Genomic DNA, 20,340 nt, shown 5'->3' on the forward strand with positions numbered 1-20,340 from the left:
GTGATCTTTCTCTTCCCTTTAGGGCTGCTCACATTTGGCACTTGCCTGTGCTCCTGGTGAGCTCTGCCTGCCCGCAGATGTGAGCTAGAGTTCCTCCGTGCAGCACAGCAAAGCACTTTACACACAGCAGTACCCCTGCAAATGCCAAGGAGCAGTGCTGCTGCCAATGCAGGAGGAACTTTGCACAAAGTACGTTTATTAGCTGTGACATACAGCACAGCATTTTCAAAGAGCTAAGGAAAAAGACAGCTGCTGCAGTTTCCCTAATTACCTTTCCCCAGACGTCAACAGTAATTTACAATTTGGATGATATTGCTGGAACTAAGTACAATTTAGATCCACACACAAGCTCTCCTCCTCACTTTTATAGGCCATGTGTTATATGAAAATTACTGCTATTCAAACTGTTTCTATGACTTAGGTTATCTTCTGTCAGGTTTTTACTGCATATTCTTCTTTTGTTACTGGAAAATACAGAATTTGCTGTAGACAGTAATCAGATAATCACATCTTGTTTCAAGCACAAGCTAGCAGGATTTGCTACTCGAAACTCTCTAATTTATCACATCAAAACTAAAAAACATTTGGGATGCTTAGTAAAAATTATGCTTCTTAAAGCACATTCCATAGCAACAACAAAAAAATCTGTATACAACAGGGACAACATTAACCTCATATAAATCCAAATTCAATTCTAAATTACTCCACTACTCTAGTGTTTAAAAATATGTTCTATGTTCAGCTAACTAAAATCTAAAAGGATAAATGGAAAGTCTGACAAATTAAGACATCATCAACAATTGATCTTAATTGCACAGAGATGATAAAACATGCTCAAACAGTTGCACCCTTGAAAGATGAAAAGCTTTCCTCTGTTGGCAGTAGCTATGAACTGCTTTACTGACAAGAGGTGCCATTTAAAAAAAACAAATGCAAGGTAAAACTTAAAATTCACACAGATGCACAAAATTGGAAAGACTAATATTCTAGGCCTAACAGCACACTTGGGTAGAGGAGAAGTAAAAAGAAATCAGATCAAATTATTACTTGCAAGCACTGAGAATAAAGATTATGCCAACAGAGACTCATTACGTGGATCCAGGAGTTTACTGATGCTTTGCATAATTAAATAAGCAACTCTAGTTTCTACAGTGACTTAGACCCACACAGTATCTACTCACTGTGGTGTCCTGCTCTCCTTAATAGATGTGTAGCGAGCATTTTGTGGCTTTATCACTACACAATTGTGTGTCTCTTCTCAATCACGCTGTGAGTCAATTGAGAAGATGGGACTTACCCACGTTTTTCTGGATTCTGCTCTGTCAAAATCTCACTGCTGCTTTCATCAATAGGAAGGATCCGAACAATATATTCTCCACTTTGCTGGAAAAACTTATAAACAGCCACTTGAACTACACATTGGTCACTGCTGCTTCTCAGCCAGGGGCTCAGGATGACAGGGCTCTCAGACGCATTAAGGAACAGGAAATAACCTAGGACAGATAAGGCAATAATAAAGCTTTAAGGAAAAAAGAAAATGACCAAAAAAAAAAAAAAAAATTGCAGTGCACAGATTAGTACTTGTAATTTTTATACCACAACTTATTCAGCATTCTCAGTCATTCTGATATTATTGTTGCCACCTACTTTGGAAAGTGTGCCTTTGAAGGGGTGTTAAACCCTTTATGATCTTCAAAGGCAAGCAACATTTCAATTCACAATTGCATGGTTCAAAACAAAGATGATATTTGGATTTAACTCTGAGAAGAAAAGGCATAAAGAAAAAAAAAAAGCCCATAAATAATATTAGAGGGAAAAACATGAAACAACAAAAAGAAAAATCAGTCAACCTAATTTTTCTACAGAGACTTCCAGATTTAAGTCCAGGCCAGCAACTAAAGAAGTTAATGTTTGGATTCTTGTTTTTATGTACTTATTATTGCCTGGACTTTATTCCCTCCTCTGCAACTTCCCAGATGTGGTCCAGAGCCAAACATTACGGCCTTGGTCCAGTGGTATCCTGATTTGACAAGGTCAAGTATTATACCAGATCTTGGTATCTATTCTTCTCACACAAATAAAGAACACATTTAAAAGCTCTATGTTTGCTCTTCTAAAACAGAAGAGATCAGCATTCTTAAGTCACTAGAGTCAGGATAAAACCCTGACATTTTATTTCTTCAGCAATTCTTTCTAATGTATTAATTTTGTATTTTACATGTATTAGCTGTATATATCTCTCTGAGCTCCAGCACTGGGGCTGTGCCCACTGCCCTGGGCAGTCTGTGCCATGCCCACCGCCTCTGGGGCAAAGCCTTTCCTTCACCCGCTGACCCTCCCCTGGCACAGCTCCATGCTGCTCCCTCTCTGTATCAACCCTTCCCCATCTTTGTGGCCCTCCTTTGGATGCTCTCTAACAGCTTTATGTCCTTACACCCAGTCCACACCCAGTGATGGAGGTGAGGCCGCACAGCGCAGAGCATGGAGGACAGCCCCTCCCTGGCCTGGTTGCAGCGCTGGACCTGGTGCCCCCCAGGGGCAGTCGGTCCCTGCTGGCTCATGTTCAACTTGCCATTGTCCACCACCCCCAGATTCCTTCCTTGGGGCTGCTCTCGTCCCCCAGTCTGTACATGTATCCAAGGTTCCCCCAACACAGGTACAAAACCCAACACTGCTCTTCTTAAACTTCACGTGGTTGGTGATTACCCAGCCCTCTGATTTGCCAAGATCTCTGCAAGACCTTTCTGCGCTTAAGGGAGTCAATTGGTTCTCCCAGTTCAGCACTGTCAACAGACTTAGGATAGTCCTTTATCCAAGTCATTGATGAAAACACTGAAGAAAACTAGCCCCACATGATCTAACTAGAGACTGGACACCATCCTCATGTAACCCATTTATTACAACCCTTTGGGCCTGACCCATCAGCCGGCTGCTCACCCATTGCATTATGCCTTTGCCTAGCTGTATGCTGGGCATTTTGTCCAGAAGGATACTGTGAGAAACAGTATTGAAAGATTTGCTGAATCCAAAAAGATTACAACAACTGGTCACCTTGGTCAACTAGGTTGGTAGTCTTGTCTCAAAAGGAGATTAAGTTTGTTAAGCAAGACTTTCCCCTTTCGAACCCGTGTTGGTTGTGACAAATAATTGCATTGCCTTTTAGGTGTTTTTCAATAACTCCCAGAATAATCTTCTCCATAATTTCAGTACCATTTGAGGCTTATCCAGTTGGACAGAAGTAATGCATTTTTTATTACACTGTTGCGCATTTCAGGTAAATCAAATTACTCTCTTTTCATAGTTGACCAATTTACCAATTTTCCCACAGAGCAAGCACATTGAGGTGTGTAGTCAGGTAAATGAAAGGTCAGTCAGGTAAATGGAAGGGATCAACACTTGAAGCAAGGAAAATTGTTAAATTCCACAGATTGCAGCAAGACTGGTTAGATGATCAGAAAACAGGATTTTGCTTCCTGCACTGTCCACCAAAAAAACGTTTTTTAGTACTTAAAACATACAGACCTCATAAACCCTTTAATTTCATAGAGAAATTAAAGCCCAACAAGGCTATAATCAAAAACAGTTTTTAAGTATGTATAAATTTTGGAGGAGCAGCAGTTTATTTATTTATTTTTTTAATATCAAGGCTGAATTTTCAGAGGAATCATTTTCCATGTGGCTGAGTAGATACTGCCTAAAGCTCTGCCGAGACCCAGAGTGCGTAAGAAATCCTGTGGAGCCACAAATGCATGATGCTCACCTTCACACTGGTGTGTGCCAGCCATTCTCAGCTCCCATGGCAGTTTGTCTCATCCTAAAAGGATCTGAATTAACCACCCTTCAGCAGGTCTCACTTCTCTCCACTGAGTTGAGTCACGAGCTCAGATTTTAATCTCACTGTCACATGCCAGTTTAGAACTTGGAAATTGTACTTATGCTCACAAATGTCCCCCACTTTGAAAAAATCCAATTTGGCAATTCATCTCAGGTTCAACAGAGTAATACCAGAAAGGCTAAAAATGAAATTCAGACTCTTATCAACCACTATATTTCATCCCACACACACAATTATTATAAAGAGCATTTTTGACATGCTTGTCAAAAAGTCTTTTTGACATTACATCACATTAATGACATATCTAAAACTAGAAAATATTTGTACTGAAAGAAACAAGCAGAAATAGATAAGGTACGGCCTTCTCAGATGTCAAGGCTTGTAAATGAAGAAGTGAAATGTATTTGCTACTTTTCTATTAATAAGATTCCTTTATATGAAATAGTAGCCTTTAATCCAGTTACTAAAGGAATGGCTTGAGGAGTTTAAACAAACTCTGTCATTGTTAGTTTTATATACACAATATTTTTGCTGGTCAGTAAAATAAAAACAGAAACCCAACCATACGTTTCATACTTCTCTCCTTTTATTGCCAACAAAATAGAATTAGAGCACTAAATCTTGTGGCTTTAATTGTATCATCCACATAAGAACACTGTAATCCCCGACATGACAAGGATCAAAAAGACTTCTGTTGGTGGCAGAAAAGCACTAAGCACTGCAGTAATTGCTGATGATAATGTGACAGGTGCAAGAACCATTTGCTCATCTTACTGTCTTGCAACAGAAAGTTTTTTAACATAACAAAGAAACAAATAGAAAGCTCTCATTCCTTTTTCCTTTTTTTTTTTTTTTTCCTTAGCAGTGAGTAAACAAACAAGTACACTCTTTCCATCCTGACCTGGGATTTGACTTTACTAGTAGTAAACACGACTAGCTGCCACAATAAATACCTTAGCTGCTAACCTCCTATGCCTTGGCTATACTTACAGGGTTCACCTTGCACAATTTTGGCTTATTAACCTGGTTTATATTGCTAAAAGGAATACAATTCTGCCACAGTGGAAAGCTACCCAGCCATACATGCACAGGGTGTTAGGAATAGCCCCAAACTACCCTGCTGTGGAGCGATGCCTAGAAAATCATTCTGAAAGACATAACTATTCAGCAGTGTTGGCCACACAAACAGTACTCAGTCAGAAACGTCCTCTGGAGGCAAGTATTAAAACCAGAACAGATTACCTTTTTGTTCTCATTATTCATAAATAATGAAAGGAGAGCATAAATACAACTTTGATCTTGCTTTTGAAAGTTCAGCCATCTTGCAGGTGACAATACTGTCTGCTGTGAAACTCTTTTTGCTCTTCCTGCTAACCTAATTTGTAAATCTTATGAAAGAAGTATCAGAGTAGCATCAGGTCCTGTTATTCAGAGTGTTTTCATACTTAAAATGAGAGAGACCTGCTATGAAAACAGAACACGCAGAAGCTTTGTTACACACAAGAATCTGAAGATGCGCCCTCCCAAGCTACAATTTAAGATTTACTCGTTACAGAGCAGAGCAGTGAGTTCCTATAGTAACCAGACCTGGAACATAACAATGTACATTAACATTAAACATATTCTTTTCCACGTAAGCAGTAGACTCAAAACAGCAATTCAGACAAACCCAATTTCACGAATTTGCTGTCTCTGAAGCATAAGCAATGTAACTGTCAGTCAATCAGCTACATACACACACGCACAACAAATTGCTGATAGAGGCCCAAATCGTATTTCATTACAGCTGACAGGACTTATGCTACTGCAATCAATGGTGTCAAACCCACAAAGGAGTAATTGAAGTGTCTGAAGTGAGAAATGATACATTTTGAACACAAATCCTCATACTCTTTCCTTCCCTCAAAAGCACAATCCTTCAGTCATTGCTTGCCACTGTTTCACAGGACAGCCTCCCATGGGATCAATACCAGCAACGTGGCCAGGACCAGATTAGAAACACTACTTCAAAAGAATTAAAGAACATACAGAAATCAATTCCCCATCCATGCAGAAAGAGAGAAGAATATTCTGTTTCACACCAGCTATGTGGTAAAATCAGGAGATATGCGCCCACCTGTTCATTAATTTTCTATTTCCCTCTGGTGGGAGAGAATCTAGGTGGCAAACTCTATCTGACACTATTGCTTAGACCCTTAGGACTGAAAGATTCCAACTATAATTTCCTTGCACTTATTTTCCTTTATTAGCTCTAATAAGGCTCCTGGGATCTTACTTGGTGAATAGATAGAAAAATCACAGTAGCTTCAAGCCTCTGCTGCTATTTTGATGCAAGAGGATATAACCTGAGCTGAAAGGTCTCTTCATGGCACACACTGTCAGTGACGTGTTGTAGAGCTCATGAGAATGAGGAGCTAAACACAGAAAACCACAGTACAAAAATCAAGCTCTTCCCTCTCCGCTTCGTCCCAACTAATCAACACGGATGCATTGAAGGGACTGTATTTGACAGTATATGGCACAGCACGGACCTTTTAATTGCTAAAATCAGGACTCTGAATGGTCTATTCATTTTCAGAAAGATATCCACCAATGAGTCATTTCAGGAGCCTTCTGTTACAGGTTTTAAATTGGACTCTGGCTGCACAGTGCAGTGCTGATATTAAAGAGATGCAGTTAAAATAATCACACTGTAACTAGATATACAGCCACAGACCCAGCCACTTACCACTTCCTGGGTCATGAGCTCATTCATAATGATCATGCAGAACTATATTGCAGTGGGGACAGCATTCAGTCCTTTTCAACAAACATCTGTATTTGAGTTATATGACATAAACCTTACTGGCTGATATGGCTTTGCAATGTTTCAGAAACCGTCAGTTTAAATTGCAAGTACTTTATACTCCACATTCTCCCTAAACACTCACAAACTGTATGAGAAACTCACCACAGTACTCAGCTTCAAACAATATTTTCCCTAAATTTTAATAGCTGATGTCATAAGTGCGAGCTTCCCTCATCCTGCCATTTGTGTTTGATCATGTCCCTGGCAGTTTGCTCTCGCTTCAGATAAACACAGATGAAAACATATTTACACTTAAGCAGGGGAACTTATTGCAGTGGACATAAAAAGAATATAATAAGACAAATTAATATAGCTCACATGAAAAATTGCTGTTGATCTTTGGAAAGCTTGTTTATAACATTTTAATGTTCATGACAAAAAGAAGAAGGATGGATCATTGGCTTAGAAGCAAGATGTTTCAAAGATGATGAGCAGATAGCTACTCAAAAGAGAGAGCCATCAATTGGCCCTTGGAATTGGTGAACTTACCATTCTGTCACAAACTCTAACAAAAACTAGCTATTGCCTAAATAGCTCTGAATGCAGCCTGCTATCTGCTTCTATCCTAAAGCCCTCCTTGACAAACTTTAGAGCAAATGCAGCAAAGAGCCAGCTCAGTTTCTTTTGCTAAATAACCCCATGATGCTAAATGAGGTCAGTTAGATCTAACATATTATTTGCCTATTCTGAAGCCAGCTGTCTAGCAAGGATGGCTGCAGACCAAACAGATAGCAGCTTGAGAAGTTACAGAGGAGGATAAGGATTTCCAGGGAAGTATTCACTGCAGAAAAATGGTAACCAGCTCTTCTGGGGCAAACACAGAGGCACCTGTCCAGCTGGCACTCGAGGTCTAGGATTTCCTACGTGAGATGTCCATGTATACCAGACATGCAAGTACAATCCTAAAGAAATGACATCAGATGAGGAAATGGGACATAAAAATCAATTACAAAAGTGGCATGCATTAGAATTCATGAAGTGGCAAGTTCATAGTACTTGAAAATAGTATTCCTAACATATCCAAGCTAATAATACACTGTGGACATGCTGATACCTGATACAAATTAAAGTGTCCCCATTAAAGTGTTAAGTGTTTAATTTGTTAACCCAAATTGAAGTGTTTAAGGAGATGTCTTCCCAGAGATATACTTTTGTAAGTTTAACGTATCTTCTGGAAAAGCAGGGCTCAGAACAACGTGAGACTAACTTAATCTGATTACAGTTATAAAGCAGAAATTTAACAGCCCTTTGCAAAACTGATAGAGTGTTATTCTGAACATAAACTCCATCTTCGTACTAAAAGGATTTTATTACCTTTCACATACAAGTTCAATACCCTACCAGATTAAATTAGAGCTGTAAAAACTATTAACAGTCAACGTCTGTCAGGGACTATACAGTAGAAAAATAAATGAATCAAGTTTTATGTTCTTTGGAGATGCTGACTGGAAAGAGCATTTCCACTGGTATCACCAAACATCCCACAGAGCTCGTCTGCAGATTCCTTATTTACCATCAACTTCCAAATTAACTATTCCAGTAGAACTCTCATAGGAGAAGTTCAGCATTTGGTAAAAGCAACTGAAAACAGGATGTGGAGGAAATTGGTCTCAGAGAAGAAACATGCAAGTCAAAGGTCTTTAAAATCATCTCCTATTCAGGTACTTTTAATTCCCTAAATAAAAAATAGGAAGGGCTAAGAACCGATAAAGCAAAATAAAGACCAATTTTGTTCTCATAGCAAAGCACCAGACAAATTTAATTTCTTAATTTCAAAGACTTTACTCATATAAAACCATGCCCCTCAAATAACAAATATTTACTATGATCCTCTGAAGCCACAGCAGTGCTATAGAAACATAACTTGAAGTTTTAGAAGAGGAGTCTTTCCCTTTTCTCACAACTCCAGTACCAGGAATACTCCCTACTAATCTACCTATTCTGTTAGAGTAACTCTGAAGCCTTACACACAGAGGCAGCAGCCTCAAGCAGTGACCTTCTTGCAGCTCTTTTGATGCTCACTGTTGCTTCCCTAGAACGTAGCACGTGAGCTGGAGTCCAGAGGAAAACCATTAGGCTCAGAAAAAGACCATGTTATTATTATTAATCAGTTTAAGTTCTGATAACCTTATGCCCATATAAAAAGCTGAATTCCATCATTCTACTTATATTATTGCTTTCTATCTGAAGTCTGTTCTTTCTCACCAAGAATTTTATGGCTAGTTTTTCAAATGGAAAACAACAAGTAAATGCTCCAGGTATTGTCTACTGTAATGGGAGCTAGAACCAGATGCTGTTACATCCCATTTCCTTAAATGACTCAGTGTTTGCTCCGAGCTGAAAAGCATTGAACCGAAGAAAGTAGTTAATTAAAAACTTGAAATTCAATGCTGAGATTAAAATATTTTCTAGAGAATGACAAAAGCATTTAAATATTTCAGCCTTGCACTGCTGATTAACCAACACGCATCTTCTCATCTACTGCTGACAAAAGTAAACAGCAAGTTATTTTTGAGATCTCTGTTCTGAGACTAGAAGATGGGAGAATTTTCCATCATTGTGAGCATGACAGTACTCACAATGTGAGTCAAGACAGACATACCTAAAGGGAAAGCCAAGATGACACTGGTTCTGTCAATAAAAACAGGCAGAATGTCTTTACAATACTTTCCAGTATGCACAGTAGCTGAAGGGAAGGTGAGAAAGGAAGCTGAATGCTGTTCCTCTAGTTACCACTTTGCCTGAGTGTGCTTATTTGATTACACTCAGGAGGCTAAAAGCTTAAAAATTAAGAAGTTTGGCAATAATCTCATGCACAAGAATAGAAACATGCCTGGAACAGAATAGGTACAGCAATAACTCACTGTTCAGTATCACCAGAGACAACATTAAACAAGGAACAAATTTTGTGAGTTATTCGCCTGAAAAACTAGAAAAACACAGGAAAAGGGGCATAGTTGGTATAGTTCTTTTTGCTTTTCCTTCTGTGCCAGGATTAAGCTTATCATATAAAGGCTACCGCAGTGTCAGTATTAAGTAAGCAAGTGTCACATCTCAGATGCTCAGAGAATCATGACCTTGGTCCAAAGATAATATAAGAAACATAAATCTCAACAAGGTAGTGTATTTCAGTGTCTCATACAGTTTAATCTATCCTTGTCAGTCTCTCCTCTACATACTTATAAGTACCTTCATGCCCACAATCCTTAGAGATAATTAGACACTTGTAGGCTGCCACCAGCTCACCTCTCAACTGCTCCTTTCTATCCTAAGATTAGCCCCCCACAGCCTCTTCATGGGGCAGCGTGCTCTGGACCCATAAGCACAATTGCAGGCCCCATTGCATCCTGGCCAATTTCTCCATATCTTCTCTGGCCTAGGAATGAGAGCCAAGGCTGGACACAGCAATCTAACTGTGGCTTTATCACCAAGCAGGTCTGGATGATAACTTCACTCAGTGTTTGTTGCCTTCCTTGCACCATTGCCTAGTGGGCTGCCTACCCTATTGGTGATGGGCTGGGTCCTCTCTTCATGTCCTATTCAGCAGCATAACATATACCACCGCTTCCCAGCCCAGGATGATGCACCAGCAGGTCTTGTCCCAGGGGCAGAGCTTCTCACTTCTCCCTGTGGCTCCATGAAGCTCCTGTTAGCCCAGTCCTCCAGTTTACCAAGATCTCTCTGGAGCGAAGCTCCCTCGTTCAGTGCACCAGCCAAACAGAGCACCATTTACAAATCTGCTCAGAGTTACACAACTTACATGAAGATACTGAGCACTACCAGCCCCAGTACTGACCCCTGGGGTCAACTCTGCTCAGTTCCAGCTACTACTGGGCATGAAGTCATTGAGCACTGTTAGTTAGCCTGACACAAACAGTCCCACTGCTGCTCAGACCTCCTCAGCTCCTAAGTGAGAATGCTGGGGAAGATGGTGCCCAAAGCCAGACCTAAAGTCGACGTGATGTACAGCCCCTGCCCCTATCTTACTCTGCCAGCCAGTCATTTGACATATTCACCTGTTGGGGAATGGAATCCAAGAAGACATACTGCATGCTCTTTTCAAGGAAGAAAGAAATTGACCTATAGGTCCCCCATCTTGCCCTTCTTAGAAATGAACACGGTATTTTTTTGGTTTCCAGGAACCTCCCTCAACTACAGTGGTTTCTTAAAAATGTTAGACACCAATTTCAGTTTACTTTCACATCATCCTTGGGTGTAGACTGTCCTAGGAATCTAAATACATCCAGCTCCTCTAAGTGTTCCCTAGCGCGGTGCTTTCCTTGTGTTGGCTACCCCTTTCCTGAAGCCATGCTGTTACACACCAAGATCTGGCAGCAGTCTTGGCCTGTAAATACAAAAGAAAGGCACTGATTACTGTGACCTTTCCAATATCATCTGTCTCCGAGTCATGTTGTCAGCTCCTACAAATGCTTTAATGTATGCCAAGGAAGACCAATAGGTGATTTTTATACATATTTTTACAGAGTCTTGTTGAAGGGCATTGAGATGGGTACCACCTAAGAAGCTTTGTACATCTGAGCCCAAAAGAGAGTTGGTTCTGTAAATTATCAGACAAAGAAACAAAGAGGAGCTTCAATTATTGTCAATGACCATTACCAAACATATCTATAAACACAATATTTTGCCCACAATACCAATTGTAATTCCAATGCCTGATCTTTTTACAGCATGCTATTCTTAGTGTGATTGCACTATGACCAACTTCAAAACTACACCTCTGCTGAAAACGAGCCATTTCTCTACTTATTCTGCAAACTGACCATCATGCTTTTGGGGTGTGAATACAGTGAATTGACTGAAATAATAAGGACATTGCATTTTGCAGCAAAAACAACAAGCCCTCTGTTCTTATTGTGAGCAAATACCTATGGGGTTTCAATGTAGGTTTCGCATGAGTACAAATTGTAGAAGTTAAAGCTCTCAATGAGCACTGTGGATGAAAGACCATACAGCTCTTTTGCTCTAAAACTCAAAAAACACAGCCACAGGGGATCTGTCCACTGAACAGGGCATGCCAATCATTTCACACGTTGTAATTCTAACTTCAGTATGCCTTTGAAAACAATTTTACTTCTCAGAAAACAAATATTTACCTTTAGAACAGCAAATTTGGATAGCACAAAGTCCAGCTACAACACAAATTCATTTTAATTGCAAAAAAGTCAACTAAACTGCAATCAGTATTATTTAGCATAGGAGTTTTCTTCTTCGTGGAACTCTCAGAAAAGAATACTAAAATTTCTCTGAAACATCATCCCAGCCTATCAACAGTTCTGCCTTAAAATCACCGGGGAAAGGTGGGTGCTAACGCTCACTTTTCATTCTTACTGAAAGTACTTCAGGAGAGAAAGATCCAAACATCCAGACTTAGTCTGTGGCATCCTGAACAAATTACCCTACTGACGTTCTAATTTCATAGAAATAGGTATAATTATACTAAGTAGGTTATGACTTGTGCATCTGTCTTGCTTGGTTACAATTACTTCATCCTCTTTTCCCTCCCCTAAGACATTCTATTTGTTTTCTGTTGGCTGATGACTGAGAAAGCTGCTGTCTTATTAAAAGACTAACTCCAGTTTCAACCTACAGAAAACCGGACAAGGACTGGATGGCAGGGTGGATCTGAAATGAATTGTGGCTCAGAAAGCAGATCTTACACAGCCCAGGACAACGTTCAAGTTTGAAGCCATCTCCCCCTGACAGAGTGGTTCCGTTTGAGTCCTCATTGGAAAGTCATTACCATTACCTGTATCAAAGCAAGATATTTTGATAAGGTGGTGCAAATGAAACCTGAGTGGTTCCTGTACTGCAGACACACAGTGTATTTTGATCTCAGTGCTATCTGGTTCTATCTGCATTGAAGTCCAAATGTCTCCTAATGCTTATTGCTATGGAGCAAGACCCCAGAAATATGACTTTTGAAATGAACAGGGACAGAAGGGATCTGTGAGCCTCAAGAGCTCTGGCCCACAAATGGAAATGACTTACTTTAAGACAATTGTTCATGCCCTCAGATTTTCACTCTGTCAATAGCTGACTTAGAGAAGAACTAGTAGAAATATGTTAGCTCACAAACTGATGCTTTATGGTAAACTGGTGTGGCATTTTATGCAATATGAGATACATGAAAGTCAAAAGTAAGTAGAGTGATTTTAAGGTACTTGTGGGAAACCACTAATGTCTCTTCAAACTCACAAAGGTCACCTGGGATCTAGAGAGAGATGAAGACAGACACTTAGGGGTTAGTTTTAATGAGGCTGAGGTGATTCTAAAAGCCCTCTCTGTAAATCACCATATTATTAAGGGAGGAGAGATCTTACCTGTTAATTCACTTTTACACCATTCACATAATTTGCTTACATTTTGCATTTCACCTGCAGGTCAGTTTTATTTGCATGACTATACTGTCTTCCTTTCCTAATTGGATGCACTGACACAAGGCTGCCAAAAGTAGTGGCAAGGGATAAGTTACTTAAATCCAGACAAGATTCTGCTTTCTTTGACTTTGCACAAAACCTTATGACCACCAATAGAATGATCCAATGTTCAGTAAAACTGTGGTTTTGGGTTTTTTTGGAAAGCATCTGAAAGTTTAACTTCTGACCTGAAATCAAACTGACAGCCTTCTTTTAAGGATGGAAAATAGACTCCCCTAGGAATAATGTGGTGGAAGCAGACATTGTAAGCTGAAATACAACAGTGAAGAGCAAACAGTGAGTTCTCCTATTTTTGTGACATCCAGCCACACAGGATTTACCATGATTGCTTTTCAACAACCTGAGTTCCACTTAGAGCATATGTGCTATGGACTGTTACACAGAGGCTGGCAGAGCACATAAAGGTTACAGGAGATAGCTAAGCTTCATTGAACAACTCCCTCTCTCTTTCTTTTTAGATGGATATAAATACTGCAAGGTCACATGCTGTACAAATACACTGCTATACATATACATCACTACAGAGGCACTAATAAGCCCAGAGGTGTTTCTGCATATATGTCATATTTGACAGCAAGTCAAATAGTTCCTGCAAGCAGTGTTTTTCATCCCAACTGGCAAGGTTTGAATGTGTTTTATTAAACTTTTTTTTTTTTTTTTTTTTTTTAAGAAAAAGGAATAACATGGCTTTTCTGCCCATTACAAACGTATAACTGATTTTGGAAGGAACACTGCAGAGCCCTCCAGACTGAAGAACCTTTCAAACTATTTCTATCTTTGAAGATGAGCTACTGAGCAATTGATTTGGTTAAGTCTCAGTGCTTTTTCTAGATGCAGTTGATGGCTTTTCTTCCCCCTTATTTTCTTTCCCATTTCAGCAGTTTTATTGGTTTCCTTTTAAATATTTGACCTAAAGGAAAACACCTTTCATCTTTTGGCAATCTTCAAAACATCGAACCACAGACTTGCATCATGAGAAAAGATGCAGATATTGCTTCCAGTTCTTGGCATTTTTTTGTGAAAATCGGCTGAATGGGAACTCTGAATACCCGCACATGTAGACAAAAAAAAAAATGTGTAAAAGGTAAGATGTCAGCATCCTCTCTTCAGTGCTACATTCAGAGTTTGACCACAGACAGATGAGAAGAGAAATTTAGAACATATGGAGTAGGAGACACCTGATATTTAAAGCCTCTGCTTGGAGATAAGCACCCCTAAATACCAGTCAGAAGCAGCTGACTTACAGAGACCATCTCCTGCTATTCTGGAGATGCTGGCACCTTCCAGATTGCAAAGCAAATTGAACACTAAGACATGTCCATAAGTCTTGAGTCATTTTTACAATTTTCACAGTTATTTACTAATATTAAGGCCATCACGAGCACTGGGCATCATACTTTGAAAGTGGAGAGTTTGAATAAAATGAGCTGATTCCAACAGTTCTTTTTCAGTAGCCATTAGCTGGTCCCCCTTCTAGTACTGTGTCTAAGAAAAAGGCTTGAGATACTTCAAGAATGGTTTCTAAAGTCAAGTTTGAAGCAGGCTGGTAAATTAAGTTTCCTTTTACTGCTTCATGTCCTACACTTGGCTTAGTGAATGCAATAGGCATTATTTGCAAAAATATCAACATTGTACATTTGACAATTTTGCAAAGAAACTAACAAAAATGCTTTCAGGGTGACTATGAAACAAAGATTGATGTTGTATGGAATCATTTCCACTTTAAAATACTCTATCTTTAAAATATTGTCAGGTTTCAAGTACAAAAATAAAAGGTTTCAAGCATAAATTGCATAATGCCTCTAAGTGGAGAAACATCCTCGTTGGAAATAGCATACAATAGCAAAGCCAAGAAAACACTCTCTTTGAGAAAATACCAGCTTGGTACAGATAGATAGATATCAGATGACATTCTGTGTTACAATAAAACCATCATATTAAAGTATATAAGACCAAAAGCCCACTCTAAACAGGGTGGAATGATACACAAAGCCATAAAAGCCAACTTTTGTGGCCCTGTACTCAAACTAAGAAGACTAGAACAAATTCAATTTGATACTATGTCTGGAAATACTAAAGGATATTTAGGGGTTTGACTTCAACTTGCTAATGACACAATACCTTGTTATGGGGAGATGCTGCTTAATCAAGAGTCATATTTCCTTAGGACTTAAAGCAGAAAACACTCTGAAATACAACAGCACTCTTAAGAATCAAAATATTTTATAATTTCTGAAGAGTTTAAATAACAATTAAGGCTAGCACCACTCACGATACAGCATACAGAATAATCTTGGTTTTCCAGAAATAACAGTGACAATTTGTTTCTTGGCCTCTCAGCTTCCAGCAACTATGACTGAAGGTTTCTGTCATATGGATACTTATCTGGTCAGACACTGCACTGCAGTTGCTATTTATTTCACGTAGACCATCCTAAAACCTTCAGAGTTGGTAAATTTTGTTCCTTAAGATCCAGATATGTTTAATACAGCACCTTTCTTGCCCAGCCAGTTCTTTAAAAAAAAAAATACAAACAAATACACATACCTGCCTTTCCATTTCATCAGTGATACACATTCCTGTAGGTGCACACGCTTTCCTCAACTTTGCAGTTATTATTTCAGATCAGGAAGAAAAAAGAAAGCTCTCTTTCTCTATGGCATAACACATAATCATGTATTATGGCCAGAAGGTGTACCACAGGAGGTTTAGGTTAGACGTAAGGATTCTATGATTCTATGATCACGTGAAAGACTTAGAAGGATCTCAGTTATGAGAGAAAAAAACACTCATGTCCTACTGTTGTTCCTTAATATCAGTGTCCACCTGAAACTAAAGCCTTCATATAGTGAGAAAACAAACGTGCTTAACCCAACCTTTTTTCTTCTACAGCTTGAGAATTACCCTGCTTACCCTCTTCTGTCCCAAACACAATCAATCTCTATATTTAACAATTATTTTCAATTATATTAACAATTCCATGCTTTCCCTCTCCCTCTTTGAGCGTTTATTCTCATAAACAAAGTACTAAACCTATCAACTACATCTTTTATTCACCACTTTTTACATGCACGCAGCATTTAGCACAAGAAGACAATAAGCAGCCCCCATACGCAGAATGCGTGTAAGCAGAGAAAGGGAGAATTTTCAGCCCTAGACAGCTTATTGTTAATGGGGTGAAAATATTTCTGAGATAGAATTCTGACATCTCACTATTTGGAGACATTTTAATATGTATCTTGGATTTGTTTAAAAGGTTGAAATAAACACAATTCTGTACTGTGTCAATAACAATCTATATCTTAGTATTGCCTTTCCAGTTCTATCCAAAGACAACTTCTAAATATAAATTCCATGCTACTTACATACTAAGATTTAAATTTAAAGAAAAAAAGGAACGTGTGCTTCCTGACTAAAGCAAGTCATGCTTGCAAGTCAGCTCTTTCTACCTCTCTATGCCTGGAACACTGATTGTGACAGGTGATTGCTTTGTGCTACCTTGATAATAAGCCAATTATAAAGCATTTTAAAAAACAATCTCCTATAAAACAGTGTGGTTAATGAAACGCAGATACTGCTCCTAAAAATGTAAAATTAAACCAAAAACCAAAACACAACAAACCAGAAGCTTGGCTGTACTAGTGTCTGACCATGAAATGATAAAGGTTTGACATCCCCATAAATTGCAAGCATCTCATTTGGCTGTCGGGAAATTGCTTGCATACAAGTCACCTCAAATCCAATAAGCTTTTCTGAAAGTTTGATTATAAGTGAGATTATAACTCTATTATATTAATCACTGCTGGAGAAACAGACAAAAAAACCCCACACCATACCAGACAACACCCTAATTGAGAACAATAAGAAAGATGAATAACACATGGTAGCTTATATAGGTGCCATCACTTCATAATTGCTAAATTCAATTAAAGGGAAAAGAAGTCAGAGATTCTGCTACTGCTGTGAATTGCACATTACAGCTCAAAAAAAGAAAGCCTTTCAAAAACCAGGTGGATTGCTGAAATCAATCCTACAACACTAACAGCAAAAAAAAGTCTGTACATTTTTGAATAAATGCCAAAATGAATTAGCAGTGAACGTGCATACATTAGAGGGGAATTGTACATAAAATCTGTAATAAATAATTTGCATTTCCATAGCACTTTTCATCTGAGCCTTAACATTTGATTCATAACACATTAATTCACAGCACCTCCCTGATGTAAGCAAATGTCATACAGTGATTTAATTTGCTCACCAGGAAAAGCATTGCATTTTGACCAACAAGTGTCATGTAACAATATGAAATATGATAAGGAATGAAGATGGTAAGATTTAGAGGGAAGAATTTCCCCCATCGTCAAGACTTCAGCGATCACCCTTGACCCTCTTTTACCAAAACACAGTTGTCTACTGCACAGGTGAAGGAAATAAGACTCCCTTGCAATCTCATAAATACGCATTAGAAGGTAAATCCTCAAAAGGGAGAAATACCTTTACACTTTGTCATTTTGCTGCTGAAAACTCATTACCCGGTGGCCTCACAATGGCACGTCATTTTTTATTTCTTAAATGACGTCGTAATACATCAGCTTGCAAATTGACATATTTTGCCCTATATTCTTTTTCCGTATTTTCTTAAGCTCAATTTTTAAAGCTTAAACAAAAGAATGACTTAAATCAAATTAACATTAAGCATATTGAGATTATGAACAGTCTGAAAAGCAATGTGCTTCCAGGACACCACGTTGCCTCCAGCCAAACCTCATTATCCTTCTGAATTCTAGAGGATAAACGAGTTTGCCTATTTATTTTTAATTTTTTTTTATCAGAGAATTAACTTATTTGGCATTCAGCAATGGCTGCAGCAATGTTACGTGCACTTTCTGAAGTGGTCTAGGAGAGGTAAAGGGGGTGTGATGGAATCAACTTCCTTGATGCAAATGGATTAGTTGGAAACCACAATTTTCTGCAATTACTATCATGTCTTGTATTCTCTCTCTGTTCCAGCTGATTGTACATAGCAGCATTCCTGATGGTCCTACACTCACAGCCTTAACCCACTGATATTTGTTTTACATTTTTCATATCTCTAAGTTATTTTTTCATCCTGCATGCTTCTCTGTAGCTACTATCTTCTCTGTAGCTACTATCTTCTCTGTTGCAAGTAGTGTTGCTGATATTTCATCATCTCTGTCAGTTTCTGTATCCTGCTTGCCACCACTATCCTCTAATAATTCCCTACTCTCTCACATCTTTGGGATTCCATGAAATCAAAGATACACATATTATCAGCAGATCAGGTTTATTACTGCTACGTGTTTCTCCTTTGCAGTGAGTGAAACCAAAGGGAAAAAAAAAATGCAAAACCACTATGAAACACCTGATAATCATTCACATTTGTGACCAAGTTTTGTTAGAAGGAGCATGCAGTCTAATCACTGCTTAACAACGTATGTAGAAACCAAGGCTATTACTCAAAAGTAACCTGGCTTGCAGGACAGCAGACCCAGCAGCAAGGATTATCTTTGAGAAAGCACAGCTATTAACACAGTTTGAATCTCTGTTTGAACCACAGTTCAGAACTTTGGACTTTGGCTACATTTTTCTTCCCCACTTTGTGGGACTGAGGTTAATGTATAGAAGTCCTACAGAAGGTGATAAGAAACATGACTGTGACAGAGAAGCAAGTGAAAAAAGCTGCTGTTTGTGTGATGCGCCATCAAGCTAATAATGCCAGCTGACTGCTTGCATGTTCCAAGGCTCAGAAGATTTTTTTGTTTTTTAAGTATTTAGAAACACTTATAAATCCTACAATATTGTCCCAGTCTTCCCTTTTCCCAAGCAGAGAAGGACACTAAATCCCAACTACATTTGATCCTTGCAGTTTGGTGGACAGGTAATCAAAACGTGCAAATCTACCAGCATGCTGGAACAAGTTGGTCTCTCACCCACTGAAATTTACTTAGGAAGGTGCTGGTATCACAGCAACAGTTGCAAAAACACGAGTGCTCAAAAAGTTGTTCACCCCCTACACTTATTTTGTACAAATTAGAATTATACATTTTTATAATTTGAGAGTGATATGGCAAGTAATCACTAGAAGAAAATCAGAAATACTTTCCAATAAGTAAATGCAATCTTGTATTAAAAATTGTAAGCTCAGTGCCCTGATCCAAAGGGCACTGAAATTATTTGAAATATACTCCATTGAAACATCGGGGATTTGTAGTAGCTTCATCAGTTTTGGGGAGTTTTGAAATAACCTTTTACATGTAATCTTCTACAACAGGGATGTGTTTTCCAGAATGAGTTTTGGGTTCTGAAAACCGCTGCATTACAAATAATATAAATCATAAAACACACCTCTGGTGTATCATCGGATCTGTTGAGTTTTCTTTTAAATACAACTTATCTTTGTAGCACGTCTTATCTGGTCATCTTTAAGGTACACACTGACATAACTGAATTACACAAGAATTTCTACAGAGTCGTGAATCGTCTGTAAACAGATGGGAAGTTTTTACAAATATTTGATGAAATTGTTTGATGAGTGCTTTGTGTGCACATAAGATTGCTCTTGAACTGCTTAGAAAGTATGAGAATTCAATATTCTTAATTCACTGTTTGAACTTTTATGTTTGCAGTGTAATGCAAACACACCCTCTGATTGCATGATGTTAACTCTTATGAAGCAACTACTCCTCTCTAGGACTGGAATGCAACTCTTGTGTGATTCTAAGAAGAGTCAAACATGAGGATAAGATTAAGCCACAATACAGACAAGCTATTTCAAACAGAAATCTTTAGATTAGCAACCACTGGGCTTAAATCAGTATTTATAAAAGCATTCAGTTCTGTGTTCTCCAGGCAAGAGAGTTGGCTCACTATGTGATTTTGTTGAGCCCTCCACTCTTCTACAGCCATTGCACAGGATATTCATATGAATCAGAACAGCAAGCTTTCCTTAGAAATCCTTATTACAATCCTATCCCTATGGACCAAAGACGCATACCTGATTTACTTCCAGTAGCTAATTATGCAGCAAGAACTTTTTGTTACTCTCACAGCTGTTTCAGTAAAGAGATGTGTGCATTAGTTTTTCCTAGATTAAATATCTACCTCAAAATATAAGAAAAAAAATCCTCGTATCAAATCATAGAAACATTAAGTTTGGAAAAGACAGTTAAAATCATCAC

At 38.6% G+C, this 20,340-nt stretch overlaps 1 protein-coding gene across 13 annotated transcripts in view; it reads right to left on the reverse strand.

The window, feature by feature from the left end:
* The window catches only part of ALK (ALK receptor tyrosine kinase), a 332,192-nt gene that overhangs the window by 158,990 nt on the left and 152,862 nt on the right, over positions 1–20,340 (reverse strand). For all 13 annotated transcript variants that reach the window (XM_090134723.1, XM_090134727.1, XM_090134725.1 and 10 more), the window contains one exon: positions 1,298–1,493. In XM_090134723.1, the coding sequence (XP_089990849.1) occupies positions 1,298–1,493 (196 nt within the window). The remainder of the gene's footprint in view (positions 1–1,297; positions 1,494–20,340) is intronic.

The sequence above is a fragment of the Phasianus colchicus genome, chromosome 2 (genome assembly GCF_987193195.1).
Source record: "Phasianus colchicus chromosome 2, bPhaCol1.hap1.1, whole genome shotgun sequence".
Lineage (NCBI taxonomy): Eukaryota > Metazoa > Chordata > Aves > Galliformes > Phasianidae > Phasianus > Phasianus colchicus.